Source organism: Pezoporus occidentalis, unplaced genomic scaffold, assembly GCF_034315485.1.
Source record: "Pezoporus occidentalis ecotype Australia unplaced genomic scaffold, CSIRO_AGI_Poc_V1 ctg8, whole genome shotgun sequence".
Classification (NCBI taxonomy): Eukaryota; Metazoa; Chordata; class Aves; order Psittaciformes; family Psittacidae; genus Pezoporus; species Pezoporus occidentalis.
In genome coordinates this window covers 3,634,162-3,661,117 of record NW_026916158.1, presented here as the reverse complement: position 1 = coordinate 3,661,117, position 26,956 = coordinate 3,634,162, and the positions used below count along the sequence as shown (strand labels likewise).

At 42.3% G+C, this 26,956-nt stretch overlaps 3 protein-coding genes across 19 annotated transcripts in view; 2 read left to right on the top strand and 1 right to left on the bottom strand.

The window, feature by feature from the left end:
* Nucleotides 1-26,956, bottom strand: part of MED12L (mediator complex subunit 12L) — a 152,681-nt gene that overhangs the window by 88,295 nt on the left and 37,430 nt on the right. The gene's annotated exons all lie outside the window — the stretch shown is intronic.
* On the top strand, nt 5,221-15,079 carry P2RY14 (purinergic receptor P2Y14). The gene is made up of 3 exons (XM_062603030.1): nt 5,221-5,472; nt 11,531-11,621; nt 13,504-15,079. Exons 2-3 carry the CDS (start codon nt 11,556-11,558, stop codon nt 14,533-14,535), a joined length of 1,098 nt encoding a protein of 365 aa, XP_062459014.1. The 5' UTR covers nt 5,221-5,472; nt 11,531-11,555; the 3' UTR covers nt 14,536-15,079.
* GPR171 (G protein-coupled receptor 171) lies at nt 22,808-26,153 on the top strand. The gene is made up of 2 exons (XM_062603031.1): nt 22,808-23,156; nt 24,575-26,153. The coding sequence occupies exon 2, from the start codon at nt 24,621-24,623 to the stop codon at nt 25,602-25,604; it is 984 nt and encodes a 327-aa protein (XP_062459015.1). The 5' UTR covers nt 22,808-23,156; nt 24,575-24,620; the 3' UTR covers nt 25,605-26,153.

Below are 26,956 nucleotides of genomic sequence, written 5' to 3'. Positions count from 1 at the left end.
ATGTATTAGAAGGGGGGTGGTTAGTAGGTCGAGAGAGGTCCTCCTTCCCCTCTACTCTGCCCTGGTGAGACCCCATCTGGAATATTGTGTCCAGGTCTGGGCCCCTCAGTTCAAGAAGGACAGGGAGCTGCTGGAGAGAGTCCAGCGCAGGGCAACCAAGATGATTAAGGGAGTGGAGCATCTCCCTTATGAGGAAAGACTGAGGGAGCTGGGTCTCTATAGTTTAGAGAAGAGGAGACTGAGGGGTGACCTTATAAGTGTCTATAAATATATAAAGGGGGAGTGTCACGAGGATGGAGCCAGGCTCTACTCAGTGGCAAACAATGATAGGACAAGGGGTAATGGGTGCAAACTGGAACACAAGAGGTTCCACTTAAACTTGAGAAGGAACTTCTTCTCAGTGAGGGTGACGGAACACTGGAAAAGGCTGCCCAGGGAGGTTGTGGAGTCTCCTTCCCTGGAGACATTCAAAGCCCGCCTGGACACATTCCTGTGTAACGTTATCTAGGTGTTCCTGCTCTGGCAGGGGGATTGGACTAGATGATCTTTTGAGGTCCCTTCCAATCTCCAGCATACTGTGATACTGTGATACTGTGTGAGAAGTCTATTTTAGAGATCTAAATATATCAAATTGTTAAATCATTCAGGGATGGAGGCTTATGACTGGACTGTAATCAGTTAACCAGCCCAGGAAGGAACATTATACTTCAGAAAAAAACAGAAGATAAACTGCTCTGCCTTGTAAAGAAGAGCTACTTGTAGCTCATGCTTTCTGTACCCAGAGTCATGGCAGAGTTCCATGTATCTGCATCTCCTGGCATGACCTGAGCACATCTGCAGTAAACCTGACACGCTTTAACAGTGTGTTAACACTGGTTACATAGATGTGGCAGAAAAGACTTCTGTTCTCATGCATGTACAAGTAACATTAATGAGCCCTGGATGTTTTAAGTGTAAGATCCATCTCCAGAAAACCAAGCAATTCTTCCAGCAGAAGTCCCACTTCCATACCACATCATTATCTTCAGGTCCAGCACGGTGCACATTCACCTCAAGACATGGGTGGTTTGGGGAAACTGGAAAACAAAAAAAATGGGGGGGGGTAGAAATAAAATACAACTTCCTCCCCATCTGCCTACACAACAAAAACAGCATAAACACAGCAGCAGGGACTGCTGCAGCACAACACCTTTGACGCTTTGCAACAGGCCTGTTGCCATAACAGATTCGCAGCCTCCCTTGAAAATCCTGATGTTGTCTTCCATCTGCTTTGTAACCACCTCCTCAGCTTCTTTTCAAGCAGAGACAGGGTAAAAACCCTCCTTGTGCTACTGTAACCTGTGTACTGGTGCCCTTGGAGAATGGTCAGGCAGGGAGGCTGTGGAGAAGTCAAAAAAGCTCCCCATTCTGCACTGATAATTAAAGCTGAACAGCACCTGAGGAAGCTGGCTACCAGCCTGAGCTGTGCTCTGCACTCCACTGCCAGTTTCCTTTGAGTTGCTGTCTTCAAACAAGAATCTTAAGTTTTATTGTGTGGCATTTTACTCTACCAGAGCCCAGTCTTTCAGTGACAAGTCTGCCATATTAGCCCAGAGGAAAGACTGTCACACAAAGGCTGGTAGTCTGATCCAAACTGTTAGCTGCAGGCTCAAGTCTTGATTTTCTGATGAATCAGCAAAAAAGGTCATTCAGTTCTTTTGCTCAATCACTTCAAACAACGGGACAACTTTTGAATGTTTAAGCTATTTCCTCACTGTTCAAGTTTTCCATTTTGCTTGGCCTCCAACACTCTGTGGTGCTGCGCATGAAGTGAGAACTGCCCTCAGGAGGGAGAGATCTGATAGAGGCTGGTGGGTAATTTTGCTTTGCCAAGAAGTTCCTCTTTTCCATTACTTTGTGTTTCTCTACCAAAAACACTTGTCTTGGCAGACTGCACTTTTCTTCCTCTTCTGCAAGGATTTCATCCAGACGCAAACAGAACATTGCTTATTTTAATATTAGGCTTAGATGAGGAAGTCATTGGAAAAAGTTTGTCATGGGACACACTCTGGAAATTGACCTTGGTCCCAAAAGGCCAAGACTTCTGCTGCTGTTTCTGGAGAGAGGAAAAAACAAAAAAACAACAAGAAGCAAACAAAAAAAAAAGAAGCAACAAAAGGGTGGGTTTTTTTAGACTGAATTACAAACAAAGCGCTTGTGATCAGCCAAAGCCTTATCTGACCCATTCCTCTTGTCCTTGCCTCAGAAAATGACAACAGGATGGACAGAAAGGGATGACAAAGTGGCTGACTGCGAGCCTTCCAGAGAGCACCTGAAAAGCCTTGTGCATTGTCCTGCCTGATCCTTGCTCAGCTGCAGCAGGTCTGCCAGAGGAGAGGCCAGCAGGGCAGGGCTGCCCTTGGCTGTGCTGCAGAGCGAGGAGGCTTTTCCCAGAGCAGCAAACTCCAGCGAAGCTTCCCAGGGAATAGGCTTCATAGCTCAGGCAGCCCCTGCCCCCTGTCTTGTGGCAGTGGACTCTCAAAGAGATGATGGCACTGTGCCCCAGTGGGAGCAGAGCTAGACACCTGCCTGAACACAGGCTGGGAATGGACACGCTTCCCCCGCAGAGCTGTGCTCCCATCACACAGCCGAGAACCTGGGCTATCTCCCACCCTGCACAAGGCCTGGGTCTGCCAGCACAGGACCACAGCCCAGCTGTAGAGAAGAAATAGCTTGTGCTGCCACCAACTCATGTCTCACAGTGTAAAACTGCGCTCCCAGCTCACAGGCATGACTCCTCTCTAGCCCATTTCCACATTCGGAATGAGAATGAGAATGGAAACAGAAACCATATTTTCCCAAAACATGCTTCAGTTAAAATAATACCCTATGGCAAACAGGAAAAGCAGCAGGCTTCTCCAGGGCCCCCTGCCTGAACCCCCTGGTAGGAGAACATGTCACAGCAATGGCCCCCCACCATCCCCAGCAGAATCCCCCCAAGTCTGGCAAAGTGCTCGGAGCAACACAGCTCCTCCCAGCTGCTCCCAGCCTGTGCTACCACGCTGGGCACCAGAGCAAAGCAGGAGGATGGTCTCATCAAGCCTTCCAGTAAGAGAGGGGAAGCAATTTGAGTGGGGTCTAGGCATACAAGGACACTGGGCATGCATATGTGTGTGCACATATAAGGAAGCAGCTGGCACAAGGGATGAAGCGGGGCCAGCCACACTGGGTAGGTGTGCTGAAACAGTTACACTCATGACATGGGTGCAGGATGGAGAAAAGGGTAGAGAGACATGCAAGTGCTCCTCTAAGGGTGGCTGACTATCAGGAGGAGGGTTAAAACCCGCAACCTCAGGTACTCACCACTTCTTCCTGTTACAAAGTTAGACCTCTCTTCTCCTGAGGCACACAAAGAGCTATGACTCTTTAGGGCAGATGGATTTCCTTCAACTTGCTTGAAACTGAAGCCTGATGGTAAGAGGTGTGACACAAAGTCCATGGGACATGAATCCTAAAATTACAGCCCACCAGCCCACGGGGAAGATGTAGTGCAATAGGGCCCACAGAAGCAGTGCTAGGGAAGCAGGCTGTTACCCACTGTCATGATCCCCACAGGAGCTGCCACAGCTCAAGGAGACTGCCCTAAGAGGACAGAGCCCAGCGTCAGGCAGCTGAGAGGGGACCAGAGCATGCCCTAGCCTCTGACACACAAGAAAGTAACTGAAACCAAACTTTCACATCACAGCACCTGCTCAGATGCTGATTCCCAGCTCAGATACTGCTGTGGAAACAGAATACAAGGCAGTTATAAAAACTGTCAATGAAACAAACATCCAAACAAACAAAACCAAAAGCAATAATTAACCATTATAGCTTTGACCTGGGAGTCTCAGAAATAAAAGAAGGGTGAGAATACTCACCATAAAGTAAAGACTGACAGTTTTGTATCTGAAGATACCCCCTTATGTCACAGAGAAATATTCAATGAAATTTGGGGGAAGGAAGGGACTACAGTTCACTACAGTGAACACACACTGGCTCTAAGTAAAGGATGTACGTAGCAGCAATGCATTAGCAGAAGGTACATTCATCTGTCCATGCCTTTGGGCCCTTCTTGTAAGGTGATAAACACTCACAGAAGGAAAGTCCACAAGGGAATTGTTTATTTAACAGAGGGATTGGGTATGCTCTATAAAGTTAAGCTCAAGTCATGTACTAAATGTTTAACAACACTAACGTATACAACTTACATATTTCACTTTTTTTAAAACAAACATATAAACCTCAGTTTATCTCCCCAAACCTCAGATCTCTCTCAGAACATACTACTTTCTCACCTTCATAGCTTTTCCATTACCATGTGCTTTATTTGAAAGCCTCCCAGTAAATATATGGGAACAACAGGAAAGCAGGAAGACAGACAAGGGATTAAGGGTAAAGAAAAAAAAAATTAATAAAAGAAGAAGAATAAAAAGGAGAAAGACATACACAAAAGATTCCTCCCAGACCTCAAGAATCCATCTTAGCCTTTGAGTATGCCCTGAGCAACCCCAGCATAAGCCCATGCACTCCAATGCACAACTCTCCCATTAACAAAGGCCGCTGCTCTCCAGGCAGTAAGCTTCACAAGAAAGGTCACTGCCAGGCCTGGGAACAGTTTAAGAAAAGAAAACACCAGCCCCCAAATTAAAATCGCTTAGTGCTTTGCCAACTGCACAAATGTGTCCTTCTTGAAACCATTTCAACACTGAATTTCATGGAACTACGTCTAAGTACACAAAAATAGCACTGGCCATCTGCAGCCCTGGAGATCTCAACCACATTTGGCCACGCAGCAAGGCACAACTCCCCAGCTCTTCAGACTTCTGCCTGCAGACAGACAGCACGCTCCGACCCACAATCGCTACCAAGGCAGATAATGAAGATAATATTGCAAGGCATTTGCTTAAAGAGCTAAAGCCCGTCCAGCTGTAAGGGAGCTGCCAATGGATAATGCAGAAAAGACAGAACACTGCGCTCCAGCCAGTGAGTAAGAGAACTGCCTGCAGCTTACACAGTTTTTACAGTTGTTTATATTACAAGGTCTTGTAAAGGGCTTATTCTGTAAATCTGCTTCATAGCTGAAGACAGACCCCACATGCAATTTTATACTTCTTTCCAGGTGAAAGACTCTGCCTTTCAATTACATGCTTCTGTACATTAACGATGCTCTCAAAGATTTGCTTTAATTTTTTAGTAAATTACCAACGCTCTCAAAGATTTGCTTTAATTTTTTAGTAACTAGCACTATAATTATTCTTTTAAACTACGGTACAAATAGGGTGAACAGGAAATCACCCATGCGTTATGCAAACCACAAACAGATTACTTGGAACACAAATGAGCAATCGTAACTACAAATAAATACAGAAAACCAAGGCAAACTCCCACACCTGTTCAGCTGACACACGGAACTGTGTCAAGCTGTGTCACCAAAGGGCTGCTGACCTGAAGGTAAGGATTGCTCTGTACTGTATATCGTGGCAAAAGATACTTTTCTAAAGCAACTACATTTGGTTTAATTTACTGCTGAAGAAACATAACTATATAAAACAGTGTAAAGCATCAGAAAATAGAATTAAAAATCAAATATTACTATTAGTAATAGTATTACTATGTTACTATTAAAATAGAGTATCAAAGGGGACAATTTCTTCACTTGAGCCAGACTTTACTTCTTTTAAATACTCATTTTTAGGACAGTAAAAATACTATTCATTAAAATGCTTTACTGACATACTGTCCTGGTTTCAGCTGGGACAGAATTAATTTTCTTCCTAGCACCTGGTAGAGTGCTGGTGTTTTGGATTTAGGATGAGAATGATGTTCATAAGACCGATGTTTCAGTTGTTGCTGAGTGGTGCTAACTCCAAGTCAAGGGCTTTCCAGCTTCTCACGCTGCCCTGCCAATGAGGAGGCTGGGGGGCACGAGAAGCCAGGAAGGGACCTGGGAAAGCTGACCACAACCGGCTACAAGGATATTCCAGACCCCATGGTGTCATGCTCAGCATGTGAACGGAGGGGAAAGCTGACTGGGGGCTGCTGCTTGGGAATGGCTAGGCATTGGTCAGCAGGCAGTGAGGAATTGGTTTCATTTGTATCACTTTTTTTCCTTAGGTTTTATTTCTCTCTCTTGTTATTTTCCTTTTTATTACTATTTTATTGTATTTATTAAACTGTTCTTACCTTCACCTCCGTGTTTTCTCAATTTTACCCTTCTGATCCTCTCCCCCATTCTACTGGGAGGGAGGGAGGGAGGGAGTGGCCGCATCAGACTCAGTTGCTGGCTGGGGTTAAACCACAACATATACTCCTAATAGAATAATTCCAAATTTGACATGACAGCTTCTTCTAAAAGCTAGTCTGTTTAATTCTTTAATATCAAATTTTGAACTGATCATTCCTAATACCCTGGTCCTAACTTTTCCTGTTATGTCCACCACACCCTAATTAAGATACTATAACTAATGGAAGATAGGAAGGATCTGGGTGTGGGGAAGAAGGAAAAAAAAAAGAATATTTGAGTTAGATCTGAAAATCTACATGCAAACAGCTCAAAGCATTGCTTAAGTTTCAGTGTTAATACCAGGGTTTGCACAAATACATCACACACTCTTATCTTTTAATGCTAAAAGGTTGTTGGGTCAGAATAATTTAGACCCTTGTCTGAAAACCAGAACAAAAAAAAAAAAAAAAAAATTTAATTTATCAGGAAAATTAGGCTGTTAGATTTCAAATTTCTAAAGTAGCATAGGGACTTCCGGACAGTAAAAAGAAATTAAACAATTACTGATGGGTTTCACAAGACAGAAATAAAATTGTGCCCTTGAGGTGTCCTCATGCTGCAACCAAAGGAACTTGCACAGCCCCCCAAAGAACCTGCTACTGTAACAAGAAATAAACAATCTAATCTACAGCTGCTCTTGATACCTGTTGGCTCTCCTCACTTGCTTTGTCCTTCAGAATACCAGAAATTAATCGTACATGCCAAGAAAACATCACGTATGGTCTAACTGATCATACCTTTGGTCAGGAAAATCTGTTACAAAATGCTGCCAATGCTAAACACTGTTGTACTATGTGGTGTCACCTTATGTGGCCCGTTCACCTGCCAAGTCAACGGCAGTAAGTCTCTAGTGAAGGCAGCAGAAGCACCATGCAGGAGGGTGACACGATAAAGCGTGGCTGTTGACGCAGCCAGACCACACTCCAGCAAGTCCCAGCAAAGGCGTGGGGTGACAGGGCTCTGGCATGACCCCATGTCACATCTACTTGCCAAATTCACCTGTGTCCCTGCCTCCTGCCAGGGCAGTGCCCTGCACTGTTTTGGTCTGAGGACAGAAATGTTCATTTTCCTGGTTGCTGGGTCACCTGAAAATGTCCACTTGCAACATTTATTTCTCTTTTTAAAGGTTGAGCAGATGGGTAGGAGAGGAAGGAAGGATGGGAGCAAGGAGAACAGAAACTCAGGACTCAGATCTGCAGCAGGTTTAGAAATGGATGCGTTGCATACAACAAAATGATAATTCATTCACAACTGTGAAGAAGTCAAGATTTTTACCACAATATGGCATACTTCTGAAAGGTGTTGATGGGATGGATTCCTCTCAGCCCAGTCACTGGCAGGAAATGCTTGTAATGCATTGAATTTACAAGCTTCGGAGTGGTTTTTGCAAATATAAGGAACGAGAAACACAGTTACAATCATTAATTCATAGTTATTTATGACTACTGGCTGTGTTATACAAAGACATTCAAATCTTCACACCCCCATCCAAGAATTACAAAGCCAACCAAAAGAATACAGCCAGCCAGGGACAAATAACAGCCCCAACAAAGAGATGTTACAGCTTTATTTCATGTTTTTTTGTTAAGGTAACATTGCAAAGGTTAGATAATACAGCCAATTTATGCCAAAATGCACAAGTCAGCTGCTCCCTTCAGTTAAGAGATGAGGAAGAATACACAATCCAGGCTAGGACACGCTGCTGCCCAGTGCAAAGCAAAGGGCTGCAGGTGGATTAATGTAGTGATGGCCAGGGTGCTGCCACCCTGACGGATGACACAGGGTCCCCATCTGCCAACTCAATCGAGGGGCTGCAGTCCCTACACAGGCATTAGTGATGCTATGTGGGGATACTGGCAGAAGGGGTGACTGTGTAAGGCTTGGGGATGAGATGCACACAGGAGGAAAAAAGCACAGTACACAAAGCAGTTAGTTCACAAACCCCAAAAGTACCATCAGGACCGGCACAGGATGTTAAGAAAGCTGTAAAGGACAGCATTCTGAGTTGGAAGATGTCCGAGTCCAGTTTTTGGTTTGATCCACCCCACATTCAGGAAGTTAGGAGTTTGTAAATAAAACAGCACAGCATGAAAAAAATACCTCCCTCTATCACTGACAGCGACATCCCTGCTAGAATATCCTGAATTTGCCTTTTTGGATCAAAAGTACTGTTAAGATGTTAAGAGTTGTTCAAAATTCTGTTCTTCCATCTACTAACCGTAGCTGCAGACAGGACATACCCGTACCGTCGCCAAGGCTTGCCAGAAGCCACTGTTACTCATAGGGGCACAGAACTAGCAACCTTCACAGGACACACGGCCTTTCTCAACCACTCTTGCAGGGGATGCTATTCTCATCAGCACCCTGAGGAGCAGTCTGAGTAGAAATATGGCTCACCCAGCCCTCTGTCCTCTCACACCAAACGTGGGAAATCAAGGGCTGGAAGGCACAGCAGCAAGTAACCGAGACCCTCCAGAAATTACTGCCACATTTATTGAGCCACACCAGAGGAAACGTGCACTGAGTGCCATCATGTACAGTGCTATCTCACAGTTACTCACTTACTACCTCTTGTGACAGGAATGCTATTTTTTCTGTCATTCAACTATTCATCCTATATTCTATGCATCTATAACAAACAAGAATTACCACCCAATACACCATTTTGAAGGGCTAAAATAGTACACTCTATTTTGCATACTTTTATTCTCTAAAGTATTAAAATCCAGACATTGCCTTATGACAAATGTTATAACAAGAACAGAAAAATAACAAAATTTTAGTCTCTTGGCAAACTTGCAGATCAAACGTACCAACAAATCTCCACAGTCAACTGCAAAAAATGCCTTCCAAAAGAGACCAGCAATTACAGCCATGACCCCAGAACATCTCTGCCCCATACCATCCCCGCACCAGCTGCCAGGTCAGTGCCTTAGTGGAGGCACAGCCCTGAGCACATACTGCTGAGAACCGGCCAGGGGCAGAGGACTTTCCTTGGGACAGTCCCTACCTGGCCCTGCCAGCTCTGACCCCCAGCAGCCCATTGAACACCTTCAGGGAGCAATGCTGAAATGGAGATGCAGGATCCCACCTCTGGCACCTCACAGCTTGCAGGCCCTGCTTATATTTCCCTCTGCTGGTCCAGTTCCTAATGAACACGAGAGCCTGCCCATCCTTTCAAGCCCCAAAGAGCCCCAGTGCATCCTGCCCTGTTGGTTTCCAGCTGGTGTCTGGGCACACACTCTACTCAGCTCCAGACAGTGGGGAGGCAGCTTGCTCCATGGTGGCCAGGTACATGCATCCAAACTGGGGGCTGCTTTCCAGCTGGATTACACCAGCACTGCCGGGACTGCAAGTTCAGACCACTACCAATATGTCAACCACATTAGACAGAAAATCTAAAAAAATAAAATAAATAAAATAAAATAAAAATAAAATAAAATAAAATAAAATAAAATAAAATAAAATAAAATAAAATAAAATAAAATAAAATAAAATAAAATAAAATAAAAAAGAATTATTCTTTCAGCACAACTCAACACAATTCACAATTGCTGTGGTTTGTGTAGGGCACTTCCTCTTTCTCTAGATTTCTTCAAACATCAGACACAACCTTTGGTGTGATCTTCCCTGATAAACTCCAGCTTTCGGTTCAGAAAAGATTTCTGGGGACAATGATCGACGTCAACAACTCCTGACCCAGTAATTGCATTGTATATTTATTCGTCAAGCAGGTGTATTAACTTTGATAAATAGCTAAAATAAGCACTCAGTTCTACAGAACCTTCTTTACAGTGGGGGTAAGAAAAAAAAAAGAATCTTGTAAATATTATTCTTATGTTCAGTAAAGCAGCTGTGAACTTAGAAATTTGACAGCCAAGTTACAGAAGTTAAGAAGTGCTTTAATGATATTGGAAGGGTAACAAATGATAGCGTAAGAGTTTGAATACAGAAGAACCAAGCATTTTTAATGGCTTATACAACTTCTCTTTTGTGTATCTTGCCAAGACAACATGATTTGCAAACTGACAAAGTTCAAAACTTTGATATATTTTACCATATCAATCTTACTCATTTGGTGAATCAAGTTCACTGGGTTTGCACAAATAGTTGATATTACTTACATAAAATAAATATATCTTACACTAGACTGAGCATTTGAACATGAAATGATGCTCAGGTATGGAAGACTATTCTCACATACAAATCACAAATTGCTGGGTGCTAATATACGCCCTCCAACACACACGGACAAACAGCAGCAGTTACATAGCAGTTAAACAACAGCAATGTTTCAAGAAATGGAGAAAACAAAAGAAGAATCCTTAAGGCTAGTCATCACCTCAAATAGCATTTGGACAAAAAGGTTCTAAATCGACCCACTGATTAACATGGAATCATAGAATCACAGAATAGTTATGGTTGGAAAGGACCTTAAGATCATCAAGTTCCAACCCCCTGCCAAACATCAAATAAGGAGTATTCTCAGTTTCCAGGTAAACCCCAACGTTGAACAAAAGGTGAGTATCTATGCTCATTTATAGCTGCATATCACCTAGTGGAGGCCCTACAAGTTCTCACGAGAGAAGATGTTCTTGTTATGGAGGTTTAAGGGCAGCTTGAACAGGAATGCAACCAGAACAAGCATGAAAGGACAGCTCCTCTATGAAGTGGAAGCATGCCTCTGCCAGCTACATGCAACCCATCTGTGTGATGACGAGCCAGCAGGTCACGACCCTGCTAGGCTGATTTTTTACCAGAGCACAGGAGTTAGACATCATGGTACCACATTGTCATGGCTCCTACAGGATCAACACCAGGACCCACAACTGACGGAGGGAACAGGCTAGCAAGGTGACAGTATTGCTTCCAGTGAATTATTCAGAGCAGCAGGGACAAGGCCTTTCAGGAAGAGCTGATCATGTGACTATGTGACAAAAAGATTAGATAAAACTGATTCTGAACACAAATGATGTGATGCATGGCAGGGGGGATACAAAAGCCTCTACCTTATCCATTCAGTGATGAACGCAGTAGGATGAACATGGTCAGATTGAACATGACTGCTCTGTGACTCAACCCTTAACCAATTTTGATGTCTGCTTGCAGTACAAATCTTCAGACAGTCTAAACAGGCATGGCACTATGGAAACCCCACAGTGCTGCAGAATTGCACTGTCCTGTGTTATGCTATAAAACAACTGTATTTCCCTGTCTCTCACATAGGTCTTCCAGCACAAGAAGCAGCCCTATGCCCAAGGATGGAAGGCACTCTAAACCCTTAAAAAAGAGCACCACAACAGTCAAACCAAGAGAGGTAAGGACATGTCATTGACATTGAAAGATTTAGTGTCTAGCTTGGACTTTACCCTCCTTCCCAATCACAGTTAGTTGATAAATCGGCTGGTATCAAATGCCCAGGGTGTCTTCCATGCTGCATAAACACAATAGACTTTAAAAAGTTTTAATGTCCACATCTCTAATCATGCACTTTTGAAATATCCCTTTGTTGTACAATGCCTCAGCACAAGAAATACTTCATGAACCTCCTAAGCCATTTAATATCTGCTACTAAGTCCAAGCGTAGAAAGACCCACCTCCAGGTACTTCACTTTAGGAAAGCCTACAGAGCAGGAACAAGTTCTAAACACATCATATGCCGAGAGAGGGTCCTGCCTAGACAGCCTGACAGGAGGAAGAGAACATGTACAGAGCAGACAGCCCTGAGAAGAGAACATTTTTTAAATACACATTGTTACCGTCTCAAATAAAAATGCCACTTGCTATTGGTGCTTTTCTGGGACATATTTCTAGTTTTAGCAATATCACTCCAAGCCTTGCCTATTATTACCTCCCAATTCTAATGCACCTTCATGTAGTAGTTATAACACCTGCTCTCCTCACCATATTTTTCCTTTAAAAACTCAACCAAACAAAACCAAATGCCTTGGTGACATAAAGATGGGATGGCAGGTCCTCATGTAGGAGAACTACCAGGAAGAGATTAACTGCAGGCCTTGAGTGTGATCACAGATAATGCTTGCTCCATTGCTCTACATATCCATGCAAGTTTCAGAACAGCACCTAAGATGGGAAGCCTTTACAGTGTCTGCAAAAGAGATACAAAAAACAGTACAACAAAAGAAACAATTTTACCTATTGAAAAGAAAATTCCTGTTTCTAGTTATTGCAAGATTACATTCAGGTTCCAATCTGCTGCACAGAGGCATCAGCTATGGACTCTGAATTGTGACAATAAGGAAATTCTTTATTTTCTAAAAGAAGAGGTGGTTGGGTTTTTTTTTCCCAGCTCTGTAGCACTTATTTTCCAGTTGCCTATATTGCCAATTGCCAAATACAGCAGCATTATATCTATATCTGTTCTGTCTTCCCCAGAGAGGATAATCCACCCCTGTAAACATTCTGCCAAAGAAAATCAGACAGCAGATGTGATTTCTTCTTGGAGACGCTCTAAAATTTAAAACTGAATGACTGGAGAGGACAGCTGTAGCTTGTATGCTATGCTAACACACAGGCACACACCTGTGTGTCACGCCACTAAAAGTTTAAAACAAACTGTGCTAGCTGCACATACAGGTTTCTTTGAAGTCAACATTAGAAAATAATGGTATACACTACGTACTTCCACACATCATGAACAAAACAGTGTTTATATGTCTGTACACAGACATGTATACATGCCTGTAAACAGCACACGTGTACGAGGAATATTCATGCTTCGTCGTAAACCGTAAACTGTAAAGCTTCCTCACATGCTTCCTGGTAAACCACTGTTAAAAATACATACTGGTCCTTAAGGGTTAATGAGACATATTTAGAGTCTCATTCTAAAGACCGACTGGGGCACAGTCCCCCTCCTAAGTTCACAGCGCATAGGCGTACACACAGCGGAAAGGGGCAGCACAGGGCTTGAAGACAGGGGATTAAAGTCAAAGGGAGAAGCAACTGGATTCTCTGTTCAGAACAGCAGTATGCCCTTAAACATCAGGAAGAAGTGAGATGGCACCACTTGTAAAATACAAACTATGCATCCCTACTGGAAATTATACCCTGTGGAAATGTGGTCATTTCTGAGGAGTATGGCAAGTTTATTTTGAAGTGAGAGTAGAAATCTTACACTAATTAATGCAAAGCATAGCACCACTTTTCTTACAGAGATAATCTTTCTCTGCTTCTAGGAACAAAGATACTGTAAGATGGTCAACACCAGCACAAACTCCTTGGGAAACAACTGCAGTCACAGCACAGTAATAACCAAGACAGTCATTCCCCTGGTCTACTGTTTAATTTTCATAGTAGGACTGTCACTGAACAGTGTGGCAGCATGGATCTTTCTCTATGTTTCTAGCAAAAAGAGTTTTATTGTTTATCTCAAAAACATTGTTGTTGCCGATCTCCTAATGAGCTTGACGTTTCCTTTCAAAATTCTTGCCGATTCAGAAATTGCACCTCCACAGCTCAACATGTTTGTGTGCAGATACTCTGCTGTTGTTTTTTACACAAACATGTATATTGGGATAACATTTTTTGGCCTCATTGGTTTTGACAGATACTACAAAATTGTAAAGCCTTTATTCACCTCCTTTGTTCACACAGTTAACTACAGTAAGGTGATCTCCATAATCATATGGTTATTGTTAATGCTTATATCGCTTCCAAATATGATTTTAACTAATGAAATCACTAAAGAAAATTATTCCAGAAAATGTATAGGTCTTAAAAGCGAGCTTGGCAGACAGTGGCACAAAGCATCAAGTTATATATGCACTGTAATTTTCTGGATTGTTTTTCTTCTGCTAATCATTTTTTACACTTCTATATCAAAAAAAATATATACCTCTTATAAAAAATTCAGAAGGAACTCAGATGTGACCAAGAGAAAAACTAGCCGTAATATATTCAGTATCATGTTTGTATTTGTCATTTGCTTTGTACCCTATCACCTCTGCAGAATACCATATACTCTAAGTCAAACTAGCTCACAATTCAACTGCCAGTCAAAAAAAAATCTGTTCTACGCAAAGGAATTTACTCTTGTACTGTCTGCTGCAAATGTGTGCCTTGATCCCATTATTTATTTTTTCCTCTGCCTCCCCTTCAAAGAAAAGCTGTATCAAAAACTGCACCTCAAGCTAAAAACTTCAAGTGAGGTTGAAATCTCTAAATGCAAAAGATCAAATACACTTCAGGATAGTATAAACATCATGTAGGTTCAGATCATTAAAATAATGCATGTTTTAGAAAGTTATTCAAGAATGCAAATGTCTCAAAGAAACTGAACAGATAAGAACCAGCAAGAAAACAGAAACAAGGTTTCAAAATAAAATGCCAACTAGTTTTTCTCTGTATAAAAACATTACTGTACGTTGTAAATATATTCACTACATGCTATTTCAGCCAATGCTACAACTGCATTATGGTATGATATGACCTATGTGGATCTCAAACAAAAAGAGAGGAGTAACTGAAGCACATTCTGGAGCTCCAGGCCACAGTTCACCGGAAGGATTCTCCAGCAGACCCAGTAATCAAACTGCTTTGTGGCTGTTTTTCAGGAAGCCAGGTACAACACACATGACGATCAGCAAACCAGCCTGAAGGGCCCAGGAATAGCTGATCGCTCCATCCCACCTGGCACAGACCCCCTGGAATGAGCATCCTTCCAAGGGGGGTCAGCATAAGACTCTGCACCAGCCCATAAAAGAGGACTGAGACCTTGAGGGGAAGCACTCTCCTCTATTTACCAGGTCACAACAAACAGTTGAAGGCAATGTGCTGTTTATGGAACGGCTTAATTCCAACAACTGGGGGGGAAAAAAGCGGGGGGAAGTAAAAAAAATACACATCAAATCCTCAAAGATCTGCACAAAGCCTGAAAAACCATTGGAAAAATTAAAGTAGATGTATATGTACAGGTTTATATATAGGTTGTTTTAAGGAAAACTTTCTGTAAAATTAAAAATTAAACATGACTGATTGTCACCCTTGGGCACTAAATGTCAAAGCATTTCTATAAAATGTGATATTGAATATGAGCAAGTGTTTAAAGAGAAGCCTCCTATAAACTAAATACTGTTACACTGTACCATATTCCTAAGGACTTTCCTGAAATAACACAGCATACACCAAAAATGTCCATACCAAACCGACTGAGATTTCTGTAATTCCCTTGCTGTTGTTGCAGGAGGAGGCAAGGACACTCAAAGCCCACACGCACAGCTGTCTAGAAACTCTGGAGTATATTTATATCCAGAAAGAATGATTTGTTCATTTTCTCATGCTTTTGGCATGATGATAAACCATTTATCTCTGTACAAAGGTAACAGCTGAGCGCCACCAACCTCTCTATATACATATAATCTCTTTTTTAGCTGTATTTTTCAGTTCAGCTTTTTCTTTTTAATTGATTTTATCACTGTACAGAGAGAACACACTAGTGCATAAAGTACCCACAAAAGCTTTCAGGCTGTGGCTCTGGAAGCTGAATGCTTTAATTTCATTTAAGAAAGAAGACACAGGAACAGAAAACAGAGATAATATGTGCTTCACCTTTCTGCCACTGTGTTTCATTTTAGTCCTAATAGACAATCCCTCAGGGTGAAAGATCTTTAAACATACGGTGTTTGAACCTTCTCCAAGGCTGTATGTAACTTCTCTTGGTCTAAGACCATCGATCTGCAGTAATAGAATTCTACCACCACACTGGATTACATTCCAGCAAAAGGACTGGACAGCTCTGTGGGGTTTAAACACACCTTTGCAGAATGTATTTACCTTCATGTATTTCCTGCTTGCCGAAGAGTGGTCCCACCCCAGACACAAAGCACCGGTACCCAACACCAAGGTTCACCTGACCACAGGGCTGGGGGATCCTAAGCCCAAGCCAGCCCACAGGGACTGCAGGAGAAGGGTGCTGTCTGTTGTGCTTTTTAAAGAAAATACATTAAAGATTATTTATATGGTTCTTTCAGAGCTCCCCAAGTCTTGTCAAACTGAGACTTTGCAGGCTCTTCCCTCCAAGAAAGGGAAACTGTTGGGGAAGGGAATTTCTTGCTTTGTGGGAGATCGTCATTTATGGCAATAGCATTCAGCTCCTTACACAGCATGGCTTGGTATTTGCCTACATAAATCTAAATAATTGTGGCTGTGAAAGCACATGAAAACACTTCCACAATGTTTATTTGTATGACTTTTTAATTACTTTGCAAGCCTTGAAAACAATATTTACATTGTAAAATTGTTTCCTCAATCCACCAGATTACTGATACTAGAACTACAAAATCCTACATTGCAGGCACCCAGAGGTAAGGATGCTGACCAGCACTGTTTTTCAAAAGTGACACTAAATTTCTAGCTTTGGCTCTGTCCTGGGTTTAGCAGTAGCAGTCAATTTTTCTCCTTGCTAGCTGGTGCAGCACTGTGCTTTGACTTTCGGCCTGGGAACAGTGCTGGTAATACCGATGTTTTCAGTTGTTGCTAAGTGATGTTTACTCTGGCCAAGGACTTTGTGAGGCTCATGCTCTGCCAGGGAGGAGGGGAAGCCAGGAGGAAGCAGAGACAGGACACCTGACCCAGGCTAGCCAAAGAGGTATTCCATACCACAGCACGTCATGCCCGGGGTGGGGGGTAACTGGGAGTTACCCGGAAGGACACAGGGTCTTTTTTTTGGCGGGTGGTACTGTATTCTCTTCCCTTGTTATTTTCTCTTATCATTGTTGTTGGTGGTGGTAGCGGTGGTGATTTGTGTTGTACATTGGTTGCTGGACTGTTCTTATCTCAACCTATGGGAGTAGGGAAGGGGAGAGCCCCGGGGGGGGGGAGGGGAAGGGATGTGGGCCTCTATTGCTTCCAGCCTGGCACCACTCACTGGGAGTGAGTGAACAAGCTGTCTGGCTGGGTTTAAACCACGACAGGCTCACTTTGAAAAAAATCTTCCTCCAATAGCTTCACTGGTCAGAAAACACTTCTGTGATCTCAGCCCTACTGCAATCTGCCACCCTGTGTGTGACAAGTTTCAAACAACACCGTTATTAAACCAAACTTCTGCTTCATTTCCCCAACCTTGCTCTTACTTTTGCACCCCAGTTCATACAGCAAAGTAACAGGGACAGGGTTTTTTCTGCACTGGTAAGTTAATTCTCCCACACCTTTTCCAGCACATCATGCCTCAGATAAACCTCACCAGCTTCTCAGGCACTCAGAAGTCCTGTGGTTTCACTAAGCTCTTGTGTTGTCAACCTACCACCTGGAGGAACTTCCCTAAAAGCCTTGCAATGAAAGTTACGGGTGACCCACAGCTACACAATGTTCCCTTTCAACAGCAACTCAGTCCCCAAATGCAGCTCATCCTCCTGACTTACTCATTACTCCCTCCATGACACTGCTTGAACAAGAAGCTGGGTTTGATCTGTTTATTTGGAAAGTTGAAGTTATTCTGCTAGACCTGGAATCTCTTGCAAAGGCATGATGCTGCTGGGAAGAACCAGCCTGCACGACAGGTTACAGAGACATCAAATACACACATCTGCACAGAAGTTGTCATGCTTGCACACTTCAGCCTCGCTCCTGAAGCCTGATAGTGTTTCTGGTCATCCCTTTGTAAGGAGACATCATTCTACTGTTCAAAACCTTGAGATAGCAGCCAGGTAGGGTGGCATAAATCTGCTCCAAAAAGCTCATGAAGGTCTCACATTTTAAACTATTTTATCACCTCATAAACCTGCCCTATTCTTTAGCAATAGCTACCACACAGCCCCCTACCCAGAAGCCAGCTCAGAATAACACTGCAAAAACATCAGTGCTGCAGTTACTGTGCAATGTGTTATTTAAGTTAATATTATGGTGTAAGGCTGCAAAATGAACCATTTTCTGTGCCAGTGACGCAGCACAGTAACTTCTAAATAAAAGAGCTAAACCTAGCAAATGGAAAACCTTCCTCCAAACGCTATTATTTCAGAACAGAAAGGTCACTCTACAACTGCCTCAACATATAAAAATACCCTGGTTGTTTAGAAATTGGCAGAAGACTCCTAACACAGTTTAATTTTGCAGGATGTCATCTCAAAAAGTGGTCTCTGTTGTAAAAAAAAAAACCCAGCTTACTGAAGAGGGGGCAGATGTCACTTTACTTCACAAGGCCACACAGTTACAGCCAGCAGGCATAATGGGAGAGCACCCCTTATACTTGCTAACTTTAGCACAGAAGAGACAGGAGGGCTAGTTTCCCTCTGCTAACACCCTCACACATATTCTCCTGTCTCAGCCTGATAAGTCCTTTATTATTTTTATGAGTAATCTTCATTAGCATGTCTAATAATCATCACTTCAGGGCACTGCTTATCTGCAAAACATTGTTCAAGCAATTAAAACTAAGTATTGATAATTGATGGAAGGAAACAGGGCAGGCTAAGGAGCTACTCGCTATCTGATAACAGGCAGTGTGCACTGCTGGCTGCTGATGACACTGATTCCCAGGACACGGTTGTCTACCCATAGTTCATACAGGGTTGTGTGCAGAGCAGATCCTCCCCTCCCCAACAGGCTCTGTGACAGGCTATGCTGAACACATCTTACCTCCTTACACTGTAAAAATAAATATATTAAGCAGTTTTTCTTCATCAGAAATAGCTATTTCTGCTCATAATTCCTAACTACTCTGTGCCAAGATCACTCCTAGTTTTCACTTACAATGTAGGCATTACAATGGGATAAAAAATTTTCATCTTTTCGTGAAAACCACGAATAGCAGTAAAATACTAGACCTCCTAGTTTGTACATGGAAAAAAAAACTTCTTAAGTTATATGAATTAAGGGTAGCAAAGACACTACTCAAACATTCCTCCTCCCAGACATGCCTCAACACTGAAACAGTGACTGTGACAGCCGCGCACAGAAAGAGAGGAAAACTCCCTTGGGGCTAATTTGTACAATTGCTCATTACTGTACCTCTGATGCTGATTATGAATGTTTCTCTCTCAATTTAATATAAGCTGAAAGCGAACTAACTGTTCGCAACTTTTTTTTTCCCTACCATCACAGAAATGATACAAAATCACGATAAAACCAGGGTTTCCCATCAGCTCTCTACCACCCATCAAGTACAGAATCGCACGTGCATCTGTCTTGTACAGGCACATACACCAAGAAAATCCAAACTCAAACTCAGAATCAAATCTCAAACTTCCAGTGCATTTAACAGCACATTTATTGAGAGCGCAGCCTGGCAGCGCACCATCCCTCCCGCAAGTAATCCAAGTAATCCACCCCCACGCGTCCTCCAACGCAGCCGTCACAGCTGACTCCCGAGCACGCCGCTGGGGACCGGCCCGGGCCGGAAGGAGGAACCGCCGCAACGGCTCGCCCCACTCCCGCCGGGGGTGCAGGGCTCGACGACTTCCGGCAGGCGGCCCCATCCTGCTCTAAGGCTGCTACATGCCAGGTGGTGGAGGAAGCACGCACGGCAGGGATGCTTCTCCTGCTCCCTCAGCACTGACCCATGCCATGGGAAGCTTACAGTTCCCTTCCTCCACCTAAGTGTGAGTGAACTTTCTCCAGCTTTTCTCCCACTGCACCCGGTGCTGACAGAGAAGGTCCATGCGGACACAGTGTAGGCTCAAAAACCTTATATAAAAGAATCATGAAACTCCATGCTTGACACGCTTCCTGAATTAAAACACACAGGGATAGGACTGATATAAACTCAAGCATTAGCTTTTTAAAAGATGGATTAACAGGTTGTTACGTATTTTAAAGAGAGGAGATCACACAGAACCTTGAACATCCATGCCTGGCCAGTGCTTGCTGATACTTAATATTTTCCAGCACTGAAGACAAAGACCACACAATGAAAACTAGGGGCCTGGAGACATACCCTTGCCATCAGCCGCACCCACCTGGCAGGTGCAGAAATAAGAATGAACATACTGTAATTGCACTTGCAATTGCTTCTCCAAGACAAAATTAAAGTTGTCCTTATAAACTTAATTCCACCCCTTATAGTGCATATTTAATTAACTTTAATCTCAAATAAGAACCACAGGATCCTTACCTGAGGAGCCTTAAGTAGATAAACTCTGAGGCAATCTGCTGAAAGGAAGCAGAATACAGAAGGTGGCATCTCCTGGAGGAAACACCAGCCAAGCTGAGCACTAACATACCCTGAACACATGCCAGATGTCCCGCCATCAGTGTTCACCCCCATCAAGCAAGCCCATCTGGGCAGACATCCACTCTTCCTTACCTGGGCAGTGTTGTACCGCACAGCCCCAGCACTCCCCACACACAGTGGTGTGACACAACATTTCACAGCTTCTGTGAGGCAAACCCCAGGCAAGGAGAAGCCACAAAGACCCTGAGGTACATTCATACTGCTCACTTTCACACCCTTCCTGTTCTCCCAGCTCCCCTGAAGTCCCCAAGGGTAACCTCGCCTGAAGCTCCTTCAGGAGCGAATCCTAGCTCACTCTCCTCTGCAACACCAGAGTTCAGGGCTCCCCCTTCCCAGGGCACTGCTCCCCGCTCTGACCCTGCAGTGGTCGCTTGGCTCAACCACACCCTGCGGTTGAGGGTGCTTGTAAGATAAAAAGGTTAAAGCCTACTAACAGCAGAGCTCCTGAAAACCTCTGGAAACTTTTTCTGGATGTGGATCCTTTCTCCAAATGAATATGCAAAATGTGGAGAAGTATCAGAAGTGATCCCAACACAAGGGGCACCCACACATATCTGTGGTGTGTACAGTTCAAAACACAAGGCTCATCAGATTTAGAGGGGGGAGCATCTTACAGTTTAGACAGTGGTTTTTTCCCAGTTTTGTACTTAGAAATTATTTAATCATTTTGGTGAAATTCCCACCCATATCTACACCCCTTCCCTCCCTTGCACCACCCCCAATCCCAGGAGTCAGCCACAGCAGGCAGGCATCATGGAAAATTTCACATTAAAAAAAAAAAAAAAAAAATCAGCAAAATTTAAACAGCCAAAAATAGAGCTTTAAGACAAGAAGTGTACAGCAACCTTAACTACAGCAAAATCTACCACCTGCATCTGTAATTTATGAACTAAAATGGCCTTTTAAAAATTAGCCATAGACCAGGGAAGACGATGACACTGAACTGCAACAAAACCCAAATACAGCTCAGTAGACTCATGTTCTCTTATTTCTTCTCCTCCTGAAACAGTGCTGCAGGAAGCGTAGACCATTTCTCAGTAAATGTTTCCCTAAACATCACTTTGTCTTTTTAGACCTGGGAAAGTTTTCCGAGCTTTAAACTGACTCTACAGAAAAGGGAAGACATACACAGAAAAAAACTGACTGGATGATACATTTCAAGGGTCTTGTTTGGTTGGTTTTTATTTAGTTGGTTGGGGGGGGGGGGTGGGGTGTGTGTTAAAAAGAAAAAAAAAAAGAAAGAAAGAGAAACACAAGTATGGCAAGATCAGTTTCGCATGATGAGCATAACACCAAAAAAAAAGCAGTCCATGTTCGCTCAAAACCAAACACGGGATCATTCCAGATTATTAAGATTTGCAAACATTTGACAAATATGGTCTGAACTTTAAGCTTCTGACTAAGCATAAAACCAGACATTCTTAACTTGTTTCCTCATAAAGCTCTGATACATAGTCCGTAAATTCCTATGGATTCTCAGCTACGACCAAGTGGTAACATTCAGCGGTTTCAGTATCGCTGTTGGTACCTCAACCCCTAGCCTCCTGTTAGGCATTTTCTCCTGGTTTAACAAAAATAAATATATAAATAAAACCAGTTTAATTATAATTATTTCCCCTTTTACTAGTGCTTGGCAAATGTCCCATGGTTTAGAATTTTAATTGCTCTCTGTAGAATCCCTGTGTGCCTTTAAATCTGCAAATTAGGTTACAAGCCTAGAAAAAACACTCATGAAATTTCCAAAAGATGGAATTTCATGCAGGAATATTACAATGAATAAGGACCAACTACACTGCAAAATCCTGACTGCAGAGAGATTATAAATTTAAGACATAGGGGGGAACAGAATTTCAGACTTTTAAAAAATAAAAGCAAAGAAGCTACCACTGTGATGTCACACACCCACAGCTCCTGGTCAGGAATCTGAGACTAACCTGATGAAGCTTTAGGAACTACATGAAAAGTCCCTGTGCTGGGGCTTACAAACCACCCATGTCTTATCACCCTTACATCTGTGAACACATGATAAACACCCAAACCTTCAGGCTTGAGGTTAGCAGAAAGGAGTGAAACCTGCACTACCTTCTGGTCTGCTTGATATCAGTCAACCATTCCCATCAGCTCTCCGATGTGGACAGGTCAAGCAATTCTGACCACTTTCTCTCCACAAAAACATATTCTGACTCATAATAACCCATGCTATAACAATACATGCTACCAGCCACGTTATCATGCATAATCCAGCTCTTTCACAGCCACCTTCCTCCCCATCAATCCCCACTCCATCTTGCACAGCACTGCATGCCCAAGGAGCAGCTCCCAGATGCAGGACACAGGTAGAGTATGAAGCAGGCACTGCCCTCAGCATGCCTCCCACCCCACCACCACCTCCTGCTTGAGAAACAGGAAAAGCGGTCTCTCTGGGCTGTTCCGTGAACACTCGCATTTTTCTGACACATCTCTTTTAGGTAACTTCCACATTATTTGAATGCTGGTTTTAACTGCGTCAATCAGCACATTTAGAAACCACAGGCACATCTTAAAAAACACCAGACACAGCCAGAGGAAAAGATTAACACTCTACTGGACTGCAAGAGCAGTCTCCAAGTGACATCAGACCTTTGTAGGCTAATGCTCAGAAGACCCCAGAGACTGCTAAGACAGGTATGTGCTTTTAGTCTTTGTTCCAGCCTTCCTAGATCTGCATAAATACATAGCCTGAAATACTAACTATGACAACTGTGTAGAGTCAGGCTCAGGTATTTAGCAAGACAGCCCATGCTTTGCCTGTAGTCAGTGTCACTTGGCTACGCTCCCACTCTACCCTCGGAGGCCCCAGTTCCAGCAGGATTTCAGAGCTCAGTTTGCTGGGCTGCCTCTTCACCCCATGAAGGTCGAGCAGGGCTGCACTGTGCCACAGTGCAGGAAGCTCCCACTGCCTTGGACAGCAGCAGCTAGCCCCCAGCATCAGCAGCGCTGCCTGCTCCTCACCTACACTGCACAGACCCAGGCTTAATTCAACTCTTGCCATGTTTTCAGGGCAACAGAGACAACCTGTGGAAAGCCATCTGCAGGAAACAAACTAACTGTTTTGTCCCCCATTTTACAGTACTGGAGTATCTGCAATCATTTTGGTTTACGAATCATTCACATCTGGATATGTATTTTATAGCAGAAAATAAATGTGCATATGTAGTTCTTTTGTGTACTAAATTAGGAACAATATAATGAAATAAAAAACTGTTGCAGCCTGATGCTATGCAAGACATAAATGCACTGGTTTTCATTACAAGAAATTCTAATGAATGCACCATGCCTCCTTTTCCACAGACATTCCACACAGCAGCCTGACAGTGTAGCAAACAAAAAAAAAATCCCCTCAGTCATGGAGTAGTATATTTAATAAAATAGGACCAAAATTTTTTACTTCCCTATAATTTCAAGTGAAGCCTAAAAAAGGAGGTAAGCAAAATTATTTAATAGCTGCTTCTTTCAAAAAGCGCTATTTTTTAAAGACTTCCTAAAAATAAGCAATTAATTTATCCTCTGTTCAAATAGGAAGAGAGTGCAATTTGCAAAATTTAGGACTGATTAGAACTATTTGCTCACCTATCTGACGTATCCATATATTGGCTTGACAGTGCATTAACTTAGAAACTCCTAGTACTTTTTTATAGGACAAGACTGCTACAAATCTTACCCTTTTTTAAGCCTAGTTTTAACTGTTCAAAAGTTCTTAAGTTTTAGTATGACCATTATTAACCAGATGCTTAATTTTAAACAGATTCAAGCTTTTATTTTGGTGGTTTGGTTGGAGGAGGGGAAGGAGGGCACTGTTGAACCAAACATACTGAACTAAACACCCACTCAGAAAGACTACTCTAGTAGTTTGTATGCTTTTATGAACAAACCCTAACATGTTTCTAAACTTTTCAAGAACAAAACCCTCTTGAATATCTGTGAAGCAGCATGAAGAGAGAGAAAAATATTTCTTCCAAATTGCATTTTTTCCATTAATCATACAATATTCCCACTCTCAGGAAAAGTTGATGTCATTGACATTGTCTTGGTTCTCTTTGCAGGTTCTTGAGATCCTCTAGCAGCAAAACCAACTCGCACAAGTTTACAATGTCAAGCAATGTTTCACAATGCCACGTTGTTGAAGAAATGGAACCTTTTACCTATTTTTACTACTTGATTTTTCTCATGGGATTTATTGGAAGCTGTTTTGCACTATGGGCATTCACACAAAGAGATCAGAAACAGAAGTGTATGAGCATCTACTTAATTAACCTCTTAACAGCAGATTTTTTGTTGACTTTGGCACTGCCAGTAAAGATTATTGTTGACCTAGGAGTTGCGTCCTGGAAACTGAGAATATTCCACTGTCAAGTTACAGCCTGTTTCATCTACCTGAACATGTATTTATCTATTATATTTCTGGGATTTGTAAGCATGGACCGTTGTCTTCAGCTAATGCACAGTTGTAAGACATACCGCATTCAGGAGCCTGGATTTGCCAAGATGTTGTCTGCAGTCATATGGACAATGGTTCTCCTTATAACAGTACCTAACATGGCTATTCCAATAAAAAACATTGAAGAACAACCTGGTGCAGGATGCATTGATTTTAAAACAAAATTTGGAAGAGACTGGCACGTGTTTACTAATTTCATATGCACAGCGATATTCCTGAATTTTTCAGCTGTGATACTGATTTCCAATTTCATTGTTGTTCGACAGCTCTACCAGAACAAATACAGTGAGAGTTATGCAAACGTGAAGAAAGCCCTCATAAACATACTCCTGGTAACTGCAAGCTACCTGCTATGTTTTGTGCCATACCACATTGTTCGTATCCCCTATACTTTGAGCCAAAGTGATACCAATACCAGCTGCTCTCTGAAACAAGCTCTCTTTAAAGCTAAAGAATCTACCTTGCTGTTTGCCATATCAAACCTCTGTTTTGACCCTATCCTGTATTACCATCTTTCCAAATCATTCAGACTGAAATTCACTGAAACTTTTGGCACAGCTAAAGAGACACAGGTTTTCACAGACAAAGAGGTACAACACAGAAGTGAGCAGCAGATACAAAAGTACCAATTTTAAAATACATCAGAGGAGTGTTCAGATCTACAGTACAAACAGCTGAGGTGCAATTGCAAGCATGGTTACCATGGGAAATGACTTTCCTGCTGAAACATGAGCCCAAGCAGAAGGAAAAAACTTGAACCATACCTACTACTTTGTTATACATTCACACAGCAGGTCTGGACTAACAGAATCTCAATAAAGCCCTTCAGAAACAGTTCAAAATGCCAGTGATGCCCTTCCAGGGATCAGCAACACTTAAGAACATAAGAAATCAGACAAATTCAAACGTACCTTGTAAATATTTGTGGTAAATACCTGAGCTCACCTTTTCTAAGTTAAGTATTGTATAGTTACTATATTAACCAACTTGGTGCAATCGAATGAAGAAAGTAATTTAAAGCAGTTCTTCAGCTGCAAAGTTTTCATATATACACTTAACCCAAAAGCATTTTAAAGGGCATTATTTACTCCAGAAAGTGATTTTAAGCGGCATTGACTGAAAGTTGTTGTATCTGCTTATGTCATACCTGCAGTTTTTATAAATAAATTTCTTATTGCCAAGTTGCATTGCCTTTCCTTGCTGCTGCTTCAATGAATATGAAGAAAGCAAACAACATGTTACTACAGAAAAGTCAAGGAAATTTTAAAAATTAATACAAAAAGTATAAATAGCCAGTATATTCTCTCTCCTTGTTTTTTTATAAAAACAGAAGAAACGGCAACTAAGTTTATTAATATTCTAATTGACAATTACTTCCAATAATAATGCCTATACAGAATAAACAAAATCTTAAAATTCATTTGCATAGGTAAAATCCAGCTACCTGGATTACCTTCATGCATAAATCAAAAATATTTCAGGAACAAACCCAAACCAAGTTATCTTTTTCCTAATCCTTAAAATGGGCAAAATATGAATCAAACTTTAAGCAAGCACCCAAACTCTCCTGAACAGAAATAGCTCATTCAACATTCTACCAACAATTCACATGCAATAAATCAAAACGCAAACTTTGTGGAGTAAGAAATTTAATGCAAACAAAACTGTGGTTATCACATTGTACTCTCACATGACACTTCCCATATTAAAAAGGATTTAATATTGTTAAAAAGTTATTATTGTTGTTAAAAATAATAACCATAAATAATAATGATGATTATAATAATAACAACAACAATAATAATTCTCAAGTAGCTACATTCCAGGTCAGGTCTTGTTCAGTATGTGGGCCCTCTTTCCTGCATGGTGGAAAACATGAGAAGCCATCTGACTGACGGTTTGGGATCTGGAATGTTATTCATGGGGTTTTCTTCAGTTCCCATGAGCCTACAGACAAATACCACAGCAGCAGCCAAAAATCCATGCT